Here is a 24,425-nt window from a genome sequence, read left to right as displayed (position 1 = left end):
GACAGGAAGCAGAAGAACATGGAGCATGGGGCCGACGAGCTTCCAGGTCCAGCTCACATATCAGAGAGTCCCGGCTGCGTGGTGACGCTTAGGGGGGATACGATGGGGCTCGGGGTGGGGGGGGGGTTACAGCTGCTGAATCAGTCCCGCTCTCTAATGTGACTATCCCTCCTGGCAGGGAAGCACAACTGCCCTTAGCATGCAGCCTGGTGCTCCATTGAACTCCTAAAACAGTTATACAGTCATGAACAAATTAGCAGACCAAACCTGGATCCGCCAAGTTAAATGATGTAACATATAGTTCCACCATACATGATGGGAGGTAGAAGAACAGGGGTTCAGAACTGACTGAGTTTTAAATTCTCTTCCCATTGGTCATTGAGTTAAAGCAAGAAGTGATTGACAGGATGAATTTATAAGACCTTATTTTCCCATAGTAAATGTAAAATGGAAGAAGATGGATGTTATCTATGCCATATATAAGCTATACACAAACACGTCTGCATGCAGGAGACTAATCTAAGAAAATAATCGCCCCCGTTCTTTTACCAGTCATAAATTAGGGCCTGAAACATATCGGACGTCATGCCTCTCGGTCACAGAGCATCCACAGGACACTGTATGAAGGTCTCTGGCGCCTTCCACTAAAATGTTAACCCAGCACTGCAGAGAGCTGCTTAGAACCCTCATCTCCCTCTGATCAGCAACAGAAGGCATCGGGACCAGCACTGAGAGCCCAACCCAAACAGGACCTCATTTAATCCCTGTTAAAACATTTCATCCCCGTTAAAAGGAGAGCATGGATTCATTCCCATCGTGCGTCGCCCTCTGTGGTTACTTTAAATATTTACAAAAATTACCCCAAGGTAGAGGAGCTAGTGAAAGCGCTCTGGGTGGGGGGGTACAGCTCACCAGTAGGCTAGCGAGGGGTGCTCCTTCAGCACCTGGGTTGGCAAAGCCGGAAGCTTCTTCAGATCAGCCCTCGTTGCTTCATTGCTGAAAAGAGAAGAAGCGTGTTTAGTGAGGTGGTGTGAGGAGAGCCGTCTCCCCCCATCGGCATCAGTACGACCCTGCACCCCAAGAGGCCTGCTTTTTAGCATAGGGAACCTTCCAGACTCTGCTCATTTGCATTTCTGTGTGCAAAAACTAGCCCTAATGCTGGCTGGTCCTGCATGGTTAGGTTTATCACTGCCAGTGGAGGGGGGGGGGACTATAATGAGAGCCCCATTTCTGTGATGTTTCTTTGGGAGGCAAGTCTGAGAAGCAGCTGGGCAGAGATGGAGAAGACAGCCAGCCAGGACCCGCCAAGGCCGAGCCTGTGACGCCCCCTGAGCGATGTCACACCGCAGAGCAGCTTGAGTCTGCAGTGACCGTCCCGTTCGCTCTAGTCACCATGTAACACCCTGATGTGTCACTTCCATTCCTGTTACCTTCATCCCAGAGCTTAGAAACCCACCTGAAATGTGCCAGTAAGGCAGCAGGGTCACCTCATATTTCTGAGCCTTTATGCATCTCTAGAGCGAGAAGTGGCTCATGATCAGGTACTGACCAGCGCAGGACCGATTCCAACACCATCTATTAAAGAGTTTCCCGGAAGGGAAGTGAGTAGGACAAATGTCCAACAGGGACCCGGACTACACATGATTAGTCACACTCTAAGATGTTCTTGCTGTGCATTCCGCATGAGGCCCGGGCAGGGGGGATGACAGGGAGAGAGCATGGTGACACTGCTGTCCCATTCTGACATACTCTCTGACAGTGACTGCTGTCCCATTCTGACATACTCTCTGACAGTGACTGCTGTCCCAATCTGACATACTCTCTGACAGTGACTGCTGTAGCATTCTGACATACTCTCTGACAGTGACTGCTGTCCCAATCTGACATACTCTCTGACAGTGACTGCTGTAGCATTCTGACATACTCTCTGACAGTGACTGCTGTCCCAATCTGACATACTCTCTGACAGTGACTGCTGTCCCAATCTGACATACTCTCTGACAGTGACTGCTGTAGCATTCTGACATACTCTCTGACAGTGACTGCTGTAGCATTCTGACATACTCTGACAGTGACTGCTGTCCCATTCTGACATACTTTCTGACAATGACTGCTGTCCCATTCTGACATACTCTCTGACAGTGACTGCTGTCCCAATCTGACATACTCTCTGACAGTGACTGTTGTCCCATTCTGACATACTCTCTGACAGTGACTGCTGTCCCATTCTGACATACTCTCTGACAGTGACTGCTGTCCCATTCTGACATACTCTCTGACAGTGACTGCATGACGGGCAAGGCCGCCCGAGCACTCTAACTCGTCACCACTTCACTGGTGACCCTGCGCCGGATTCAAGGCCCTTAAATGTCCTGAAATGCCGCCCGCGCTCCAATGGACAACCACAGCCCCGACGTCACTCTGCAGATGGAGGGACGAGGTGAGTCTGTGTGTGAAAGTCCCCGGAAGATGCCGGGGCAGCATAAGAACGTGGGTGCTGTAAGCGACTGTGGGCAGAGACGCCTTTCTCTTCATTGATGAAGGAGTGAGAGCATTCCGGCTAACCAGAGGACCAATCAGTGGCTCCCCCTACTGGTGCAAAAGTACACAGCTTCTACTAACAGAGCAGTAAACCCACACTAAGGTCTTCAAAAGTGCTTTAAACTTTGCCTACACTTCCTTGTGAAAACAGGGATTGGAATCAGATATTTTTAATTGCATTCAAAACACTGACAACACTGACACAGACCAAGGACAGCAATAACATTATCAGGAAGAACAAAAACATTAGAAACAAAATGTCTCAGCTGGCTGTAAATCTAAAGTAATCAAGGCAAGGAGACAGAATATCGTCTACAGAGAACATCTCACCTAGAGGGAGCTGAAGGACACGGGTGGGTTAGGGTTAGGGTTAGGGTTAGGGTTAGGAATGAGACGGTGAACAGTGGGGACGCCTGAAGTGGGAAGCTGGGCAGGACTACACCGGTGTGATCACGGTGACTGTGGCTCTGGGTGAGTCACTGTAATAGGAGTCAGAAAGCCCACCCACGTTCCCCTGGGGTACTGATCGCTAACGACGACAGTGCTCAGCGGCATTAGTTGAGGGAGGCATGGAATTCACACACCACATTCCAGATCATGGGAAAGCTGCTCTCACACCACAACCGGCGAGGACTAGTGGTCAAGAGCCTATTCTACGTGATTTTGAGACAGTACAGTGCCACCCGGAGGCCACACGGACAGCTGCACCAATTGTCTTACACTTAATTTTATAACAAATATCAGTGAACAACAAAAAGCAAAACAATTCTGCTCAACCGACTCCCCGCAGGTTTTTATTTTGATGCAGAGTTAGAATTTCTGCTCCATTTTCTGTTTATGTTTTTGTGTTTTGGGATCCTTGATTGTATCTGTTTACAATGCATTGTTTATTGTCAGTCTGTTTATAACCCAGTGGGGGGGGGGCAGACCCCACACTTCGCATGGGTGTGGGGGGGCTGCCAAGGCACACACATTCCAGCAGCCTACTCTCAAAGCAGCGTGATGAGGGTCTTACCTGGTGAAGTCACCTTTGGCCTCCTGTTATGAGAGAACAGAGGATGACAGAGGGTCAGAGACAAGCGCTGGGGTCCACGCTGCCACGCATCTCCTGGGGAGGGACTGGGCATGTGGGACTGACCCAGGTAAAGCAGTCCTGGACAGCGTAACCCCCACCCAGAGGGGCACCTTCTAAGGACCCCTGGTCTGGTTCCATACCATCACCCTCCCACTGGACTGCCTTTAAAGCCCCAATCTCCTACATGCAGTGGCTGACAGGTGGAAACAGTGCGGCGTGAAGCTGATGAAGCTGCATCCTGCTTACCTGAAGTATGTAGGAGGCCAGTTCAAAGACCACTTCACTGTCAACATCAATGAGCTCCTGAGGAGACAACAAGAGGAGAGGCTGTGGACATCTGAGGTTAGGAGCCTCAAAGGGGGGCACCTGGGTTAACTGGAGACACACCTCAGAGGGGGACACTTGGGTTAACTGGAGACGCACCTCAGAGTGGGACACCTGGGCTAACTGGAGACGCACCTCAGAGGGGGACACCTGGGTTAACTGGAGACGCACCTCAGAGTGGGACACCTGGGCTAACTGGAGACGCACCTCAGAGGGGGACACCTGGGCTAACTGGAGACGCACCTCAGAGTGGGACACCTGGGCTAACTGGAGACGCACCTCAGAGTGGGACACCTGGGCTAACTGGAGACGCACCTCAGAGGGGGACACCTGGGCTAACTGGAGACGCACCTCAGAGTGGGACACCTGGGTTAACTGGAGACGCACCTCAGAGTGGGACACCTGGATTAACTGGAGACACACCTCAGAGGGGGACACCTGCGCTAACTGGAGACACACCTCAGAGGGGGACACCTGGGTTAACTGGTTTCTGAATGTGACAGGAAATAAACTGCACACTCTTACAGGAGTCACAACCTGGACTGATTGAAATCCAGAGAAACCAAGGCTGGCCCACCAGAGCCGAAAGATCACTGCCTGAACTGGAGATGAAATAGCTGTTTGAAAACACAGCATGATGGGAAAGTCAAAGCTTAGTATGTAAGGTGCTATATCCCACTGACACCTACCTGGTACTCATATCATAATGATCTTTTAGATGTGTCAGAAATTAACCCCCCCACACACACACACACACACACTCTTAAACCAAGAAGATGAAAAAAATATCAGCTTACCTTGTAGATACAAGACTTTGCATTGAGGAAAAACAGTTCAATAGTTGCATTATCCTTCAGGTACGATATACTCTCGATGTAAAACCTGGAAGGGAATAAAACAGTGTCATATTACACACACACACAACAGTATCACTCAGTTCCTTTACAGTTTAGTGTTGCTTTTGGCATTATTTTAAATAAAAACACCATCAAATGACCTTCGAGTTCACAACAAGAAGCAAATAATCACTTTGAGTCAATCTCTTACTGTGCAACTCTGTTACTCTCTGCAATATCGTGCCTCCACTTCAATGTATGTCTGTCTTCACATGTACATTACCTCACCTCCATGTGCAATATGGTGCATCACAGTGCACTGTATAAATATATATGCATGTATATTTATTCATTTATTTTTACAGTGTATTTAATTTAGCTTTTTAATTCAAATTTTTTATTTACCTTTTAAAATCGGTTTGCATTGAAAGGGACTGCATCTAATTTCATACTTTTACAATGATAATAAAGATTCTTATTCTGATAACATTTTGCTCTGGTTTTACCTGCAGTGTTGATTAAAACCACTAGAGGGCAGACAACAACCTACAGCCCTGTGCTGAGATCTGACCTGCAGTGCCTGTATCTGTTCCTATGAAATAATAAGATGATAACCTCTGTTGATAGGCTGCAGCCACACAGCTATCTATGTAAGAGTTTCTCTGTGTCTGGGGGGTGCTTAAGCATGGGGTGTGTGGAGGAGCATCTCACTGGGAATGAGAACTCTGCTCTGAGCCGTGGGGGGAGGGGGGGGGCCAGCACATCACTGACCTGATGCCCAACCCTCCACGTGGGTAAAGACCATCAGACAGACCTCAGTTTTTGACCGCACCATATCTGAAGCTAACCCACGCCGTATCTGAAGTGGATTCACACCTGGCTATAGGAAGATGCACACTTCACTCATTCTTCCTCCAGAGGTTGCCAGCGGAGGTGTTCAGACCTTGCATTTGTGTGGGGCTCCCAAGGTTTGAGTTAGACTCACAGACACTACACCAAACAGGAAATAAATTTGCTATTTATTTAGGAGGTGCTGAAGCAGCATGTTCTGCTAACCAGCTAACTAGCTACCATCTTCTGACTCCTAGCTGAGCCTCACTGAGACCACAGCTGAGTCTCAATGGCATCAAGGAGGCCACATGAATCTGAGAGTGAAAAACAAATGACATCTTAGCATGTTTCTCCGGGAACGAGGCTGTGAACCCAATTAACCTGCAGAAAATCAAACTGCTGCTGCCTGACTGGATATGGCAGCTCTTCCACCATGTCAGATCAGAGGAGTTGGGCTGTTTCTCTCTGCACGTTGACTTAAGAGGTGTGATTCTGGGACGAGGTGATTTAGTCATATCGACAGGCCTTTTAATCGAGGGCCTAAATGACGTGTTTAGTGGCAGGAGCTGTGGCCGAAAGCAGCTTCCCAGTCAGGGAGGCTGCACCAGGACAAGCCGGCCTGGAGCTACAACGCTGAGTTCCCATCAAATCACCACTGAGTATTATCAATCAGCACCAGGGCAGATACCCCATGGCATCCCATAGTATAAAACCAAGAAACACAAACTACCGTTCTTTCCTGAGTATGATTCAGGGCCTGCATCTCCATGTCGCCTAGGAAACAAAGCCCAAACCTACAGCAGGGGTTATTCATGCCGCTGCTCACCGCAGAGGCACCTGGAGCTCCACAGGCCCGTGTGTGGGTGGTGGGGGGGTGTCCCTCTCAGTAAATTTGAGCAGCCCAAAATTCAGCTGTTCAGTCGGTAGTTGGACCTCAAAAGGGAAGTACACTAAATTATTCGCATCCCCAAGCCCACAGCTTGGAACCCCCCCCCCCCCCCCCCCCAGACCCAGAGAGCTATGCCCTGTGCCTGGACCCCGCCCCCCCAGACCCAGAGAGCTATGCCCTGTGCCTGGACCCCGCCCCCCCCCAGACCCAGAGAGCTATGCCCTGTGCCTGGACCCTGCCCCCCCAGATCCGGAGAGCTATGCCCTGTGCCTGGACCCCGCCCCCCCAGACCCAGAGAGCTATGCCCTGTGCCTGGACCTTGCCCCCCCAGACCCGGAGAGCTATGCCCTGTGCCTGGACCCCGCCCCCACAGACCCGGAGAGCTATACCCTGTGCCTGGACCCCGCCCCCCCAGACCCAGAGAGCTATGCCCTGTGCCTGGACCCCGCCCCCCCAGACCCGGAGAGCTATGCCCTGTGCCTGGACCCTGCCCCCCCTGATCCGGAGAGCCATGCCCACAGCCTGGTTGTTGGCAGGGACCAGATGCTGAGACAATGAAATTGGAGACTTGCTGACATATTAGATGCTTCCAGGTTCCCAAGGATTTTGTAAGGACAGCAAAACACAAATATCTGTATGTGAGCTTTGAATCTTTTAGGGTACCAGGCAGGGCACCAAACAAAGCACCGAGCAGGGCACCAACCCATCCACCAACCAGGGTACCAGGCAGGGAACCAATGCGTCCACCAACCAGGGTACCAGGCAGGGCACCAACCCGTCCACCAACCAGGGTACCAGGCAGGGCACCAAACAAAGCACCGAGCAGGGCACCAGGCAGGGCACCAACCCATCCACCAACCAGGGTACCAGGCAGGGCACCAATGCGTCCACCAACCAGGGTACCAGGCAGGGCACCAACGTGTCCACCAACCAGGGTACCAGGCAGGACACCAACCCGTCCACCAACCAGGGTACCAGGCAGGGCACCAAACTGTCCACCAACCAGGGTACCAGGCAGGGCACCAACCCGTCCACCAACCAGGGTACCAGGCAGGGCACCAACCCGTCCACCAACCAGGGCACCAAACTGTCCACCAAGCAAAGCACCAAGCAGGGGAGGGTACCAAACTGGGCACTAAGCAGAGCACCACCTCGAGAACGAACAGGGCACCAATCCGGTCATCAGGCAGGGCACCAGGCCTACGGCCAGCAGTGATGTGTGTCCGTGACATCATACACAATGCCCCAAGACCAACAATGAAGCCTCACTTTGTTATAACTGATTCAATATCTGCTGAGCTGCAGCACAAAAGACACAAATGCAATTCATACCAATTATGTTTCAGGAATGAAACTAAATTGAAGGGAGGCATGTTCCCCTTCTGAGTGAGGTCATGCTTCTGAGTCACATGACTGTGCTTTCTTTCCAGAGCCCTCTGGGGCTTGTGGGTGCTTTTGGTATCCTCCCCTATCTCCAGTTACAGCGGTAATGCTGGTCTACCTGCCCTGAAAGCATCAGGAGGTTCATTAAAGCCCCACATTTCCTCCCCAGGGTCAGTGACACCCCCACCCAAAAAAGATAAGATTACAGACAGTTAAGGAGATAAAAACAGGCACAGTGGTGACATCAGGAAATGGGGGGGGGGTGACAAGACACAAACACACACACACACAGACAGACAGACACACACACACACACACACAGACAGACACACAGACAGACACACACACACACACACACAGACAGACACACAGACAGACAGACAGACACACACACACACAGACAGACAGACACACAGACAGACAGACAGACAGACAGACACACACACACACACACACACACAGACAGACAGACACACACACACACAGACAGACAGACAGACAGACAGACACACACACACACAGACAGACACACACACACACACACACACACAGACAGACAGACACACACACACACACACAGACAGACAGACAGACAGACACACACACACAAAGACAGACAGACAGACACACACACACACACTGTAAACGTCACGCTGCTCCAAAGCCCAGCTAAATGGTCCCCAGAGAGCCCCCCCCCACCCCCAGCCCCGAGCTCAGAGCTCCTTCACAGATGATGACGCCCTCTTACTCATACTCTCTCCAGCTCTCTCAGTGGTGAAACCTGTAAATCCTCATTGATGTGAGTCTGTGGACAGCTCTGCTGTGTCTGGCCCTTGGGGCGTGTACACCCTGAGAAGCCGATGACACAGAAGACCCCCGAGGACTGCCTCCCCCCTCCCCCCAAGGTACATAAGCGGTGCTGAGATCTCCACCACCAAGATGAGGGGACGTCCCTGTCACCGTCACCAAGCTCGTCCGGATGGTTATCCCCCTGCATAAGCATCACCCTGGACTGACAGCCAGATCAAGCATAAACCATTCATTCATCCATCCCTCCATTGCATGGGCAGGGGTGGTGCTCGCAGCCCCATCCAAGTCAACACCTACCTGACGCAGAAGAAAAGAACCACGGGCCCAGATTTCTTGGGGAACTCATGCTCCAAAACTCGACGGTCCAACTGCAGCCAGCTGAAGTGTCCCCTGGGGTTAGTGTGTTCAACCACATCAGAAAGTGGAGAAAGAGAATTCGACCATGTCAGAAGATGGAGGAAGCGGGATTGACCATGTCAGGAAATGGGGGAGGCGGGTATGACCATGTCAGGAAATGGGGGAGGCGGGTATGACCATGTCAGGAAATGGGGGAGGCGGGTATGACCATGTCAGGAAATGGGGGAGGCGGGTATGACCATGTCAGGAAATGAGGGAAGTGGGTTCGACCGTGTAAGAAAACTGGGGGAAGTGGGTTTGACCAGGCAAACTCACGTTTCATCAGTGTACGATATTCCGAAATACTCCTTCTCCTTCAGGTTGAAGTGGGAGGCCACCAGGTCCAGGAGCTCCTTCGCCATCAGTTTGGGCTGCAGAGAGAAGGGGAGGGGTGTTGGGATTAGGGCACTGGGGTACGTTAAGGTCAGCTCCCTGCGGGTCATTGATTCAGCGTGATGACTTTCGCCTTTCCCATGACATACTGGAGAGAAGCCTGACATCTACACTCTGCATCTTGTCTATACTCAGTGTATACTCATTCGATACTCGGTTCATACTCTGAAAAAGAGCTTAGTTTCCACAAACGTAGCAGCAACCACGTTTGGGGTGGAAACGTGATATTCGCACCCCCTGGTGGACATTTGGGATCTCCCACCCCCAGCCCCACCACATGGAGCTCCACGCCAAAATGACCTAATTACTGCTTTTCTTTAGCTCAGGCCGTTTGTAATTAAGTGCATGAAGTGATCGTTAATCCAGCCACAAACCGCCCTGATGTCCCAGAAATAGCTGTGGAATAGAATGCAGAGCAGCTGACCCCCGAACCGGCTGATGTCACCTGCCAGGACGTACTCGCCTGCCCGTGAACGAGGTGGTTCTTTTTGATGTTATTGTCCTCCTCAGTCTCACATAAGGTTTAGCCACTCAGAGCAGAGTACAGATGCCCTCCTTGTTTACATAAAAACGTTTACATTTACATCTCTGAGTCGGGCAACTTCAGCACGCACACACACACACACACAAAGAGACAGAGACAGGTTTGTAATTATATCTTTGTGGGGACTCTTCATTCATTTTATTTCAATCCCAACAATGAAAACCTTAACCCCTACCCAGCCCTAATCCTTAAGTAACCAAACAAAATATGATTGCATTCACAGATCTTTGTGGGGACCTAAAAATGTTCCCCACAATGTCAAAATAACAGGTATTTACTACATTGTGGGGGAAATTTGGTCCTCACAATGAAATATAAACATAATCCACCATACAGACACACACACACTTTTCCATTTATTTCATAACCTGCAGGTTATTTATTCTTGTTAACCACTGGAAAGTTTAGCGTACAACTATAAATTAGGGCTGTCAAAATTAATGGGTTAACGCGGATTAATCCATCATCATGATTAATCTGATTAAAATTTTTAACGCAATTAACCCATCTGCAGCGCAGAATGACTCAAAATCCCTGAAATGTCTCTGGCAACCCATTTCGGGCAGTTTTGGTTCGTTCCATTTGCCCTGGGAACTCGTATTCCGAGTCGGATTCCGAGTATTAAAGCCGGAAGTGACGACATGCGCGCTCCCGTTTCTTGGACATCCGAGAAATATCTCGGAGCAGCACAGAGAATCCCGAGTTCAGAATCCAAGACGGCTGCGCATTTTATTAACAGAAGGGAAAGTTGTAGTTTTATACTGTTTAAGCACTACTTCTCATTTGTGGCTCATTAAATCAGTCGCACACACTATACCGTCCAACTTATCTGTGGACATGTTGCTACGGAGTTTTATACATAAAGCACCGCGTGTAATGTGTTATCAACTGATATTGCTAACAATGGCAATTAACCGGGCTAGAATTGGATTTCATGAGTAGGCAGATTATTTGTCGGATTAACGATAGTTTGGGCTAATTGTAAGTAAACGAAAATAAAGACCATTTTAACTGAGGTACCTTAAATACGACAAGTTGCTTTTTGATATGGGTCCATGGTATTGCACTTCTGTGGCAGATGGAATGCATCCGACTCATGTTCAAGATGTTCAATAAACATGTTAAGTGCATATATATTCCCTTTTTACTTGAGTCTGCTTGCTCATGCAAAATGAAATGTGATTAATATAGATTAAAAATGAATAATATTTAATCGTGATTAATCGAAATAAAACCACAGCAACCCTGTGATTAATCTGATTAAAATTTTTTATCGTTTGACAGCACTACTATAAATAAAAATATACGTCAAATAAAACACGTTTCCTTTATAACATTGAAAGAGTGTGTAACAGTGCATGTCTGACATCGTATTAACTGGTTGTGTGGTGATGGCAGAGTCAGATTCTAGGCTGTCCTTTAACTTTAAATGCGCTAGTTAACAGTTTCACCCCATGAAACAGAGCAGTATTTAATGTCCCTTGTAATGCTTCAAATTTTCTCTGCTGTTATAACTGCTAGAGGAGGCTACTTTGATGAATTTGAACATTTTCATGCTAATAAACGGATTCAAATGGTGAACATACTGTAAATTCATTTGCTGGCAAAGAAAATTAGTGCATTTTTAGTACATGTTAAGAGAGTAACATGCAAATGTAGAAAATCTCTGCGTGTGCAAAAACTTTTAACTGGTGGTAACGAGACAAACGCACAGAGACACACGCAGCATTCAGTCTAAAGTCTACATGTAGGGGAATTCACCAAAGAGCACCATGCTGGCTGTGGGCTTGAATGACAAGTGCCTGCAGTGACAATGTGCAGTGCCTTTAGTGAAAGTGCAGTGTGCCTGCAGTGAAAGTGTGCAGCCTATGCCAGAAAGTGCAGCAAAGAGCAACAGCTGTCTCTCTGTTAGAAACAGCCTGTAACCTGTAGGCACAGGCTTCAGCAAAATGTGCCCCAGGTTATTACTCAGAAATTTTCATCCTTACTATTAAGACTATTTCAGGAGAGACAGGACATCCTTTCTGAGCAGAGAGAGTAGGGCCTCTCTGGTGCTGCACTGGTGCTCACCCCACAGAGGGATCACTGGCCTCTGCCACGCAAGGCCAGCACGGCCAATCATAAGGATCCCCCGGCAAAGGAACCCATGACGTCATCGTCATAAGGCAAACAAGAGCGGGCCAATGGGACCGGAGTGCTGAGCAGATCTCGAGCCTAAAACCCCACGTTCACGAGACCGACACACTCACAAGTCACAGACTGGAACTGCGTGAAACCCCACAGAGCCTTCCTGACTGCAGTTCAACATTGATCCTGCAGGAGGCACTGGACTAGGGTTGGGTCGACCTGTTCAAAGCTCTGGGTGTGAAGTGAGAGAAAGCTCCAGGCACCAATGATATGAAGCTGCTGAGTCATGGGGGACTTGCCCATATTCCTAAGGCTCCATACTGCCACCTAGTGCTCATAAAACTGTTTCAGACAGAAGGAGTCAGCACTAAATACTTCCCAGCATGCACATATGCATGCATAAATACCAGCATTCATTAGAGAAAAAAACTGTGCAAAGTAGAATATTCATTCAAATCAAAGAGAGCAAGAGCAGCACCAGCAAGCTATTTGTGGCGGATTCAAACACCTGGAGAGTTATTAAATGGAGCAGGTTTAATTTTAAACACCCCACATTAATCCACGCTGCTGTTATTGACTGAGCGTAGAAAGGCAGCAGATGGCCCACTCATTCAGGCCGGCAAGCAGAGCGCTGTGTGTTACAGTCACAGTCCCCAGCTGTGTGGATCACATGACTCACAGCTGTATGCTTCGTGCTGATTGGAAGTGTCAGCCTGGCTGAAATGCACAAAGGCAGGTAAGAGAGCATCCAAGAAGCTGCATTGCTGGGTGACCACTCACAGGTGTGGCCTGATGCGTCATGCTGCATCTATAGGGTGCCTGTGCATCCAAGGTGAGAGAACTTCAGCGAGTCCCGCAGGAGTCCATCTCACTGCTCTCAGGATGTTTCCTCATCAGGACTGACTCAGATTCAGTGCCAGTTTGTCACATATGGGGAGGAGCCGTGGGAATTGCTCAAATCACAGGTATATGCTCTTTGGCTCTGGGTCACATGCAGTGCTCAGAAGATGAGACCAAAGTGGCACTGTGGTAGGGAAGGAAGAACGCAGTGAAAGCAGTGGAACATCGTAGATGTTTCTAAGCTAAACTAGATTTCACTGGTTTTGATGGTCCAAAAACTGTGTAGCTGCATTCAGATAAGGAAGAAAAGTCTCTGTTAGTTCACAAGGTCTATGCAGAAAGTGGACAGTCCGGCTAGAGTCTGGCCTGGGGGCTTCAGCATGGCGGCATTCTATCTCCAGCGGACTGAGGGAGTGTGTCCCCCACCGAAGATCAGAACTGACAGCGCCACAGTCCTGCCAGCTAAAGTCTGCGAAAACAGTGTGAAGAGACTTGGCACGGCACCGGTGAACATAACGGCCGCGTTGAACTTCATGCAAAGCCCCTTTAAAACTGAAAGGCTTGCAGTAGGAAGTCTGAACCGTGAGCTGAATAATCACCCAGATCCATCATACTTGTATTGCTTCTTAAAATAAAAAAAGGACAGCATGCAAGTCCACTGTGACCACTTTGCATGTCAAAAACATCTGACAGCAGCACAGCAGATGCCCACGCAGCAGAGCCCAACGCACTCCTCTCAACAGCAGCGTTTATGCAGAGCATCATGGGAAGCTGTGGCCCAATTGCCCTTTTTTCAGATGGGGGAAACTATCTTTCCGCTTGTGTTTCTTTTTAAACACAAAAAAACCTATAATGAGGAGATTTTTATTTATATCCCTGCTAATAACATCTGCATGCCTGCTAATGACATTCGCATGCTCCTCACTAGCCAAGAGCATCAGCGGTTTCCTGTCAGGGCGGGGCCAGCGGGCTGTCCCAGGGGGCTAACGATCCACCTTACAAGGTGACATGAGTAGGGCAGGGGGTGCAGTGGTGATGTTTATAATTAAATCTTTGTGGGGACTCTCCATTCATTTCTATGGGGAAAACCCTAATCCCAACACGATGACCTTACCCCTGCCCAGCCCGAACCCTATCCATAAGTAACCAAACAAAATATGAGACATTTGGCATTCTTAGTTTTTATATTGCATTCAGGGGTGCCCAAAATGTCAAAATAACAGGTTTTTATCACATTGTGGGGGACATTTGGTCCCCACAATGTAATATAATCCTAATTCACACAAACTCCAATCTAATAGGCTGGCACAGCCGCAGATTGCTTGCCTCGCCACATGAACCAGGAAGGGCAGAACTACTGGTCATTGAGAGTGGGGGGTCAAATAGGAAACTCCCTCATCCAAAACTGTGAAGTACCTGCACAAGGAGCTCCAGCTTTCTGTCGTCGAGGAGGTGGACCTGGCAACGGCGGCCCTCCGTCATCTGGAAGAGAGGAGATGGTGGGGATTAGGACCAGGGGGTCGAGGACACGTGACGGAAATAGAAATGTCCCCCCGGGACCGAGGACAGATCCAGAGTATTCATCCGATAGAGTGAGTCACACAGAACTGAGGCAAACATGAAAATATAACCCACACAGAGTCCCTCCCCAGGCCTGGGTATAACCCACACAGAGTCCCTCCCCAGGACTGGATATAAGCCACACAGAGTCCCTCCCACTGGCGTGCACAGATAGAGACGAGGTGGTGCTGAAGCACTTGCCCTTTTGCCCTCAGTCCAAAAAAGTGCCCTTTTGAAAGACGTGATTTTTTTTTTTTAAAGCTGCGCGATTTAAAAAGGTGTGAAAATAATGGCTTGATTTGTGCCCCTTCTTCAAAGACACCCGAACCCTGTCGCTTTTTCACTGTCACCGTGTCACGTGAACACGCTTGCAGTTCATTTGTTGTGAGGCGTGTAGCAGCGGCATGACATAGGACTACTTGGAGTAGGCATAGTAGGCTAACTATAGCGACTGGGTGCCACGGCGGACAACACGGCAGCTCTTTCCCTTCCCAACCAGTCAGGTAACCCATGAATCGAGTGAAATTATTCTGTTTGCCCTCTAAGACCAACCTGCAATTGTTTTGTTGTGAAGTAGCCTGTCAGAAACTGCACATGACAAACTTTGCCAGCTTGCCCCCTCCATCCATCCATATGGATAAACAAAAAAACGACACATTTAAAATGTAACCTAAACCATTTAGGCAACCCCACTCTCCATCAATTCCGACCTTTTTGCATACACTATTGAAAATATCACGTTATGCTATAGGCTACATGCCGTTAGGCAGAGGGCTCTTTTGAGCCCATTTTTCGTTACAAATTTTAGGATGATCTCACGGAAATCTGTGAATAAATACAAAGTTTTCAAACTGAAGTCAGTGACGGGAAGACATCACACTTTTTAGAGATGGAACTGCAGAAAAACCTAAAACCTTGACATGATTATGAATAATAGAATTATGGACGTTTCTCCGTTTTTGTGGATTAGCCTTTCCATAACTAACGTCAACTACTGTCCTACTTTGGTAAGATTGAAATTAATGTCTTTGACTGTCTTTAGTAGGTGTCTCCTGTGAGAAAGTTAGAACACCGTCCAACTGTCTAAAGATGCAGTCTTTAGCCTAACTGGTTGTTACTGACTCAGCGATGCTCGCAGACATTTACGCACTGTGTTGTGAATATGTATGTATATAGTTTAGAGTTGGATACAGATTTTATCTTTTTGTGGTGTGATTTTTGATTTTTAGAGAATGTTTTGAAATAAAAGTCAAATTGCATTTAACCTGTGCGTTTTTTTTATTATAAAAAGAAAAGGTTTTCCACATATGCAAAAAGTGCCCTTTTTTCCCCCTGGAGCACTTGCCCCCCAAAATGTCTGTGCACGCCACTGGTCCCTCCCCAGGACTGGATATAACCCACACAGAGTCCCTCCCCAGGACTGGATATAACCCACACAGAGTCCCTCCCCAGGACTGGATATAACCCACACAGAGTGCCTCCCCAGGACTGGATATAAGCCACACAGAGTCCCTCCCCAGGCCTGGGTATAACCCACACAGAGTCCCTCCCCAGGCCTGGGTATAACCCACACAGAGTCCCTCCCCAGGTCTCAATATAACCCACACAGAGTCCCTCCCCAGGTCTCAATATAACCCACACAGAGTCCCTCCCCAGGACTGGATATAACCCACACAGAGTCCCTCCCCAGGCCTGGGTATAACCCACACAGAGCCCCTTCCCAGGCCTTGGTATAACATACACAGAGTCCCTCCCCAGGTCTCAATATAACCAACACAGAGTCCCTCCCCAGGTCTGGGTGTAATCCACACCAAGTCCCTCCCCAGGTCAGGGTGTAATCTACAGTACACAGAATCCCTCCCCAGACTAGAAATAACCCACACAAAGACCCTCCGCAGGATCGGATATAACCCATACAGTCCTTCCCCAGACTAGAAATAACCCACACAAAGTCCCTCCCCAGGACCGGATATAACCCATACAGTCCCTCCCCAGCACTGGATATAACCCACAGAGACCACACAAAGACCCTCTCCAGGCCTGGATATAACTCTATGTGAGTCCCCCTCAGCACTAAATATAGCCCACATAGTGTCCCTCCCCAGGCCTGATTTGCACAGAAAGCAGAAGTCATGGTGAGAGAGATGCCAGTGAAGCACCAGATCTCCTCACTGAAACCACACTGAGAGAGATGCCAGTGAAGCACAAGATCTCCTCACTGACACCACACTGAGAGATGCCAGTGAAGCACCAGATCTCCTCACTGACACCACACTGAGAGAGATGCCAGTGAAGCACCAGATCTCCTCACTGAAACCACACTGAGAGAGATGCCAGTGAAGCACCAGATCTCCTCACTGAAACCACAATGAGAGATGCCAGTGAAGCACCAGATCACCTTGTTGAAGCCACTGTGCAAGAGATGCCAGTGAACCAGTTCATCTCCTCACTGAAGCCATTGTACAGTAAGAGCGGTGGTTGCAATTCACCCAGACACCAGCCACACATTGGCAAGTCAGTGAGAAGCAGGTGATCCAACAAGCATGCCCCCACAGACCAAAAATTGTCAAACAATACATGTGCAAAACATAGTGCTTGTTTTTTCTTTCTCTTGTACAGCTTCATCAGGATCTCCATGACATCGATGGGGGGGGGGGTGAGGAACTCCCTGTATGCCATAAATTGTACATGGGTGGATTTCAGATCTCAGCAGGAAGGTATCCATCACTCAGTCCACATGGAAAGTGGTCACATGACTCCAAACGAGAGGCAGCAGACAGACCTTTTCAAAGAGCCTGAACATGACGAACGAATCAAGTTTCCTCCACATCTGGAGAAAAAACAAATCGAAAATGGCCGAAACATTCTTCTGGCACGTGAACACCCAACATCTCCAAACATCTGCATCGGGGATGTTTCGAAAACACCTATAAAAACGCGGTGCCGAGCAAACCGTAGCGCCAGCCATCGCAGTGATGTTTACACTACGCGGGGAGATGTCCCTCGGGCCGCAAGCCCCCACCCCCAGGCTCAGTCTGGGACAGAGCGCTAACGAAGCAATGTGATCTCATCACCTCTGTGCAAACACACTGCGGTGGGTAAGCGTGCGGTGCAGTCAACCCCCTGCAGCGCTTGCAGCCGACGGGGCAGTGACACTCATTTCATAGTCAAGAGAGCAGCGACACCCACATTGTTGACAAAGGGAGCCAGTTTCTAATTACCGAGAAAGCGCAGCACTGAAGCTGCCTTATAAAACATCTTTGAAAACTAATATCGGAGAACAGAGGCGCTTGGAAACGTTTTATTACTTGTTTACTACGTAAAACATTATTTACACAAATAAATGAAGCTGCCCGAAGGTGCTTGACGGGAGTGTCACACCTTTAAAGGGTTAAAGCACAGGCTCCGTCAGATTGCCGCACAATCTGACCGACCAGCTACAAGTGAAGCAAAGAGACAGAAAAAGAATCCAGATTTAACATGTTAAACATATTTAACAAGCATATAGTATATGCTTCCACTCGGCGTTATCTTGGGCCAGCGGGGTTGTTAAATCGGATTAAAGAGCAGCGCTGGATTTCCCGTTACATGCATGATCTGCTCGGCATTGAAACCGCATCTTATTTATAAACAGGAAGGTACACCGTGACACTTGGTTCAAGGCACTGAAATCCAAGCATTTATTACAAAAATGCCACGCTTCTATACGAAATGCGACACGCATGCAAATTAAGAGTAACGCATTAAAAGAATCAAAGTGGCAAGAACTTCATCTACGGTTTCCCGACCTGCAAATTGTGATAAAATGAGTCATCTGCTTCCGATTTGTATGAGGCGCTTATGCATCAGCATACCGTCCCGCACTGGAGTGAACCAGACCGGACCGACCCGCTGCGTAGCAGCCTCCTTACCTCGGAGTCCTCCGGGCGCTTCCGACATGCGATGCCGAAAGAAGCGACTGCGGCGCCGCCGCCGAAGGCACACGCCCCGCAGACACCTACCCCCCGCCCGTCCGGAGGCTGGCCGCGATGCCGAGACGCCCCCTCTCCACCGGCGGGGACCGAGCGCCTCTCTCACGCAGCGACCGGCCACGCACAGCTCTCCATCGCCCTGCTGCGCAGAGGATGGGATCCGCCGCTTGCCGCCCCCGAAAATCCGACTGGGAGGAGAAAGACTGGGTTGGGGTCGGAGGGAGGGGAGCAGGAAAGCGGGGAGAGACCCAGTGGCCCTACACAGAGCAGGAGGGGAGCCGCATCGGGTCCGCCCGGTGGCCTGGGAGCAGGTCCTCAGTGCACGGCAAACAACGTTCGTCACCGAGGTTCCGGTCTTAGTTAAAAAAAAAACATGCATAGATACATGACAAAAGGGTATGTTTGATATGTCAGTTGCAGCGCACCTTCCCGTCATCAATGTTTAATTATTTTGTGAATATCATGGTAAGCTTAAAATAAAATTCTTTGTTGAATGGCTGATATAACACAGACACTTAGAGAGGAGAATACAGTCACTTGGTAACACTGAGATATATTCCAAAACATCATCAAGCTACATGGAAATTTAATATTTGAGAAAAGGCAGCAAAATCTATAAACATGTACACCGCAGGCTACAATAATCCTTGCTGACTGCTTTATGAGTAAAATGGCACACTGTGACATCACAGGCATCCGCCAGCCTGAGTGACATGGAAACTCTGCCTATAAGCAGTTGAACCTGAGTGGCGTTTAAACAGATCCATGTGCCGGTTTGACTGTGGCTTTAATTGTTTTCTGTTGGTTGGGCAGGAGGGGTGTCCGCCACCGTCACAAGGCCCCCTTGTTTGGCTAATCTTGTAAGTGTGGGGGGTTCACTTTGAAGTGAGGAAGTCCAGAATGCAGCGGGGTGTGTTAGCCTGGACGGGAACATCCACATTCCTGCCAGTCCAGCAGGCTTTTTGAGGAACACTCCGAAAATAAATCTCAGAAGGACACTTTGAAATAGCAACCCGCTTCTGAGGCTGTATTGAAAACAGCTGCATGGGACTGCCTTTAAGGAGAAAGGGGTGTGATAACGGCAGAGGGGGGGGGCTTGTGGGAAGGGGCCTGGGGGGGGGCACATGTGTGCTTAACGGGAAGCAGTAACACACTGAGCAATCAAAGGTCCTGATGTGGACCGTGTGAGCGGCGAGTCACGATCCATCAGCACTCGGGCGACCTACAGAGCTTTCAGATCGAGTTTCACGGTGCTGGGGGCGCCCCCTGCAGGTTCCTGGGGGCCAGTGACACAGGGCTGAAGGTCATCTACATGATGTAAACACCACTGGCTGCGTAAATTCACACAAGCTGGGAGAGGACGTGACCCCCGACCTACTTGCAGTGGCCTCCATTAACGGGAGACGTGGATTTGGGGCCCTGCCTCTACATTGGCTGTTAGGTCCAGTGTGTGGAGGACGAGGCACTTAGGGATAGCCTGACAGCCAAGCAGAGAGCTGCTCAGTCTCTTTATGAGAAGAGGCCCTCAGGCTGCCCTGGGGGGCCACACACCAGATGCGTACCTCCATTATGCTGTATCTGGTGCCCAGGGGCCAGATTGTGGTTTCTGACCCCCCCTTCCCAGATGTTCCAAAAACTTAATAAATATCTTGTGAGTAGAGTCAGAAGACCATAGCTAGCTAACTGGTTAGCAGAACATGCTGCTTCAGCATCTCCTAAATAAGGGACATGTTTACTTAATTTAGTCCACTTGCACAATGACAGATAAAAAACCTTGAACCTCACTACTTAAAGTAATTAGTGTTTGTGGTGGTAAATGGAGCCCCCACTGAGGGCCAGGCCTCTGGGTGGCGCAGGTGAGCGTGTCGGGGCAGTAGATGCATTCATGTTTTGTACTTGGAGGTGCTGTGTGGACTCCTGCTGCCAGAGCAGGCTGCCTCATGGTGTTGCTTTTATAACAAGGCGTGACCCATTTCTTCCTTGGGACCAAGTCCCCAGTTTGCTGATGCATTTTGGGAAACTTACATCAAAGCCGAAGGCCATAATCGTGCCTGTTTAGATGTTAAATTTGGTGACTAATTCTGACGTCCCTTCAGAAATTGATAATTTATGCTTAGCGATGATGCTAAGCGGCTCTGCACCTCCTTCAGAACCTGGAGGAGTCCAAGGTGCATGGCAGGCTTAAGGGGGGATGGGGAGGTGGGTGCCAGCGGCAGAGCTTGTGTTTAACGGCCCCCGGCCCAGATCAAGCTCTATGCCAGAAAGAACCCTGCAGTGACCCTAATACTATGTACTCATCCATCCATTTTTTGCCAGTTGCTCCATAATGAACTATTTACTTCTGGATTTATTCTATTATTACCTGAGCCACCTAAAGGCACCTAATCAGGGTCACAGATGTGAGTGGCATGTTGTTAAGTCTGATCCTCACAAGAGGCTACATCCCAAAACACGTCAGTCTGTCTAGGATAAGATGGTCTCTGTGTCAGGATGAAGCAGCAGTAATGTCCGTATTGAGACCTCTTGCTTGTGTGCTCATGCTGAAAATGATTCCACTCAGTTTTTTTTTTTTTTTTTTTTTTTTTTTTACAGCTTAAAGGTCCAACTGCCGTCGGCCAGCAGATTCGTTGAAAGAGGGAATTTGCTGCCACACGATAGTGATCAACAGATATCCTGGGTGTGTCTATTTTTCAGCTGCCCAGCTAAAATAAGCCTTTTTATGAGTTTGCCTTTTAAAAAAGGAGCCTGTGCTTAAAGCCAAAGACTAAAATGATTCAACAGAATGGAAAGTTGCTTCCAAGCTGTTTCCGGGACAGTTTTGTTTCTGTGGGGAATGTGGGGCAGGACCTGAGGATGTACTTGCTGGCTCTGTGCGCTGTGATTCAGGGACACAGTGCTACTCAGACCATCTGCTCTACTTTCTCTGAAACACATCTTTCAACAGAAACTTCCAGGAGCTCAGGTGCTTCAGAGGAGGCGAACACAGGCCAATGAAGGCTGGTTCATATCACCATGACGATAAGATAAGATGAACTTTTCTGATCCCAGTGGGAAATTCTTTTGTACACAGCAGCAAGTTAGGTAAAAGTGCAGACAAATATACAGTGTGGAACAAGAGAGTGCAAAAACACAAAGTACACAGTGCAAACAAGCAAACATGCAAATAACTTTTAAAAGTTCAGAGTACACAAACAAAACATCCTGAAAAAGAACATTAAGTAAATAAATAGATATAAATAAAAAATAACTGTATGCAATGTGAAGGCAGTTGTACCCAGGGCAGGATTCTCCAGGCAAACAAAGCAGTGTTTGTTTGTTTGTTTGTTTGTTTGTTTTGTTTACAGCAAGCGAACAAGCAGAGCTGCTGGATTATTCTGACTTTTCCCTGAAATAACGGCAGAGCGAGCAAGTGAACATAGCCACTCCCCTTCACACGGGGCCATATTTAGACCAAACCAGAATGTAACAGGAAGAGGGCAGAGCACAGAAAACTACCCCACTGCCGAAGCCGCAGGCAGGTCACTTACAGGGCTGAGCTCCCACTGGAGACAGCATGAAGCGAGTGTTCAAAGATCTCAGCCTCCTCCACAATTAGCAGACATGAAAAACCTTATTTATAAATAAACCTGAAGCTTTATTTGTCTTTTGGACAAATACACTGGAATTTGTTTGTGGTGACATATCCCATCACGCTCTGCTTTTTAATGCAGACACACACATATCGGGATGAGAGTGAAGCTTGGGGTCTGAGTGCAGGGTTGGCCGTTTATTCAGGACTGCACAGCCTTTTTCTCGTGGGTTAAGGGCCATGATCTTGGGCTCAGTAGTGACATAGCTGCTCACTATGTGATCATATCTGATCACAGGCACACGGGCCAAACCTGGTAAACTGCACACAGCAGCAAACAAAGCTTTTCCAGTTCAAATATCACTACTCTGACAGCTGGCCTCAAGGAATGGTGACATGGGGCTCACGTCCAGAAAAGTGAACTGGAAAACCCTGAGCCTTGTTCCACCCAAATCCTGACCCAATTACACCAGACCCACACTAGAGCTGAGCCAGTGCTCTGGCAGCACATTCACACTGGAATAACCCTTACACCTGTGTCTCTCCTTCTGACGGCTCTCTGGTGTGAGGACAGGGGAGGAGCTGGTACTGCCAGATGTGTGATTGGAAGGTCAGCAGTGCGGTGCACAGGGAGAGGCTCAATGCCAGCAGAGAGGTGAGAGCTGAGACTCACTGGCCTGTTTTGCATTCATTCCCACCTGGAGGCAAACTAGGTCAGGAGGGTGTTGGTTTGACTGGCAAAACATGGCCAGGCACCATGCATGCATAAGGAATGGCACATACACCCATGCACACACACAAACACACACACACACACACACACACACAGGTAAACCTCATACCTCAGGTAAACCCTCCAAAGCTTCAGAGAAACCACAAAGCCAGGAGCAGCCTTCTGGAGATCAGCAATGTCATGTGGATGCTGGAAACAAGGCCAGGCTCCTGCAGATATTCAAACCAGTACTTCAGCATCCAAACATCACATTCTGTCAGGTAAACACAGCTGTCACCATGCGATCATCAGTCCTATATGATGGATGCAATAGAAGCACAAACAATGTCACGATGATCGACTATAAGAAGCCATCCACACTGGAGTGACAACAGAGCCACCTGAGGCACCAGGAGCCAGAGAAACCGTGCACCCTCCACTGCCCCCCACACCAGCCTACCCCACATCTGTTTACAGGGTTGCCCCCAGGTCAGGCTGTGCAAATAACCAGCAACTTATAAAAACACCAATCAAGCATAATTAGGGGTTGACGAGAAATTGTACACAGAGAGACCGTAAATGGCCGTAAGGAGTATGATCTCTTGATCAAGCTGTCACCCCTTAAGTCCCAATGGTGTCATAAATAACAAACACAACTCGGGGCCACATGGCATTGTGAACAACAAACACAGCTCGGGTCCAGAAGCCATTGTGAATAACAAACACAGCTCAGGTCCATCACGGATAACACGCACAGCTCAGGTCCATCACGGATAACACGCACAGCTCAGGTCCATGACGGATAACGCGCACAGCTCAGGTCCATCACGGATAACGCGCACAGCTCAGGTCCATCACGGATAACGCGCACAGCTCAGGTCCATCACGGATAACGCGCACAGCTCAGGTCCATCACGGATAACGCGCACAGCTCAGGTCCATCACGGATAACGCGCACAGCTCAGGTCCATCACGGATAACGCGCACAGCTCAGGTCCATCACGGATAACGCGCACAGCTCAGGTCCATCACGGATAACACACACAGCTCAGGTCCACGTGACATCATGGAATCGCTGGACACACACTACTACGCACACACTGATATACTATAGGCAGTTTAGAGATGCCAATTCTCCTGACTGAATGAGGAAATCCACCTAATACAGGGAAAACATGCGAACTCCACACACACATGGGGGAGGTGGGGTTTGAACCCTCAGCCTTGGAGGTGTGAGGCTACAGCGCCCCCCACTGGGCCACCAAGCAGAATATATTTTTCAAATACATATTTTTCATAAACTTTTATGCCAGGAGATAAAGGAGGAGAGAGATTTGGCCGGGTGGCCCAGCAAATGCACAGCTACCAGCCTTGCTAAACAACGGAAGAGCCCCCCCCCGCCCCCCCCAGCAGTGCCACAGCACCCTCATGGGGCCCCACATCAGACACAGGTTGGCTCCCTATCTGCTGATGCTGACGACAGTGCCAGTGATTAAACTCCACTCAAACCATGCATTTGCATGCGGTCCCCAGCAAACAGCCACTACACTAAATACTGCATTAACATGCTCCTCACTTAGGAGATACTGAAGCGGCATATTCTGGTAACCAGCCAGCTAGCTGAC

At 49.0% G+C, this 24,425-nt stretch overlaps 1 protein-coding gene across 12 annotated transcripts in view; it reads right to left on the bottom strand.

Annotated features, from left to right (window-relative positions):
- The window catches only part of LOC111846135 (FERM domain-containing protein 4A-like), a 72,475-nt gene that overhangs the window by 15,651 nt on the left and 32,399 nt on the right, over positions 1-24,425 (bottom strand). For 9 of the 12 annotated variants that reach the window (XM_072709898.1, XM_072709903.1, XM_072709899.1 and 6 more), the window contains exons 2-8: positions 14,406-14,471; positions 9,362-9,456; positions 8,987-9,079; positions 4,738-4,822; positions 3,863-3,919; positions 3,557-3,579; positions 913-996 (exon numbers count right to left, since the gene is read on the bottom strand). In XM_072709898.1, the coding sequence (XP_072565999.1) occupies positions 913-996; positions 3,557-3,579; positions 3,863-3,919; positions 4,738-4,822; positions 8,987-9,079; positions 9,362-9,456; positions 14,406-14,471 (503 nt within the window). The other 3 variants (XM_072709900.1, XM_072709901.1, XM_072709902.1) reach the window with 3 other exon arrangements.

Source organism: Paramormyrops kingsleyae, chromosome 3 (genome assembly GCF_048594095.1).
Source record: "Paramormyrops kingsleyae isolate MSU_618 chromosome 3, PKINGS_0.4, whole genome shotgun sequence".
NCBI lineage: Eukaryota > Metazoa > Chordata > Actinopteri > Osteoglossiformes > Mormyridae > Paramormyrops > Paramormyrops kingsleyae.
The sequence above is the reverse complement of the archived record's forward strand: the minus strand, read 5'-3'. Positions and strand labels throughout refer to the sequence as shown.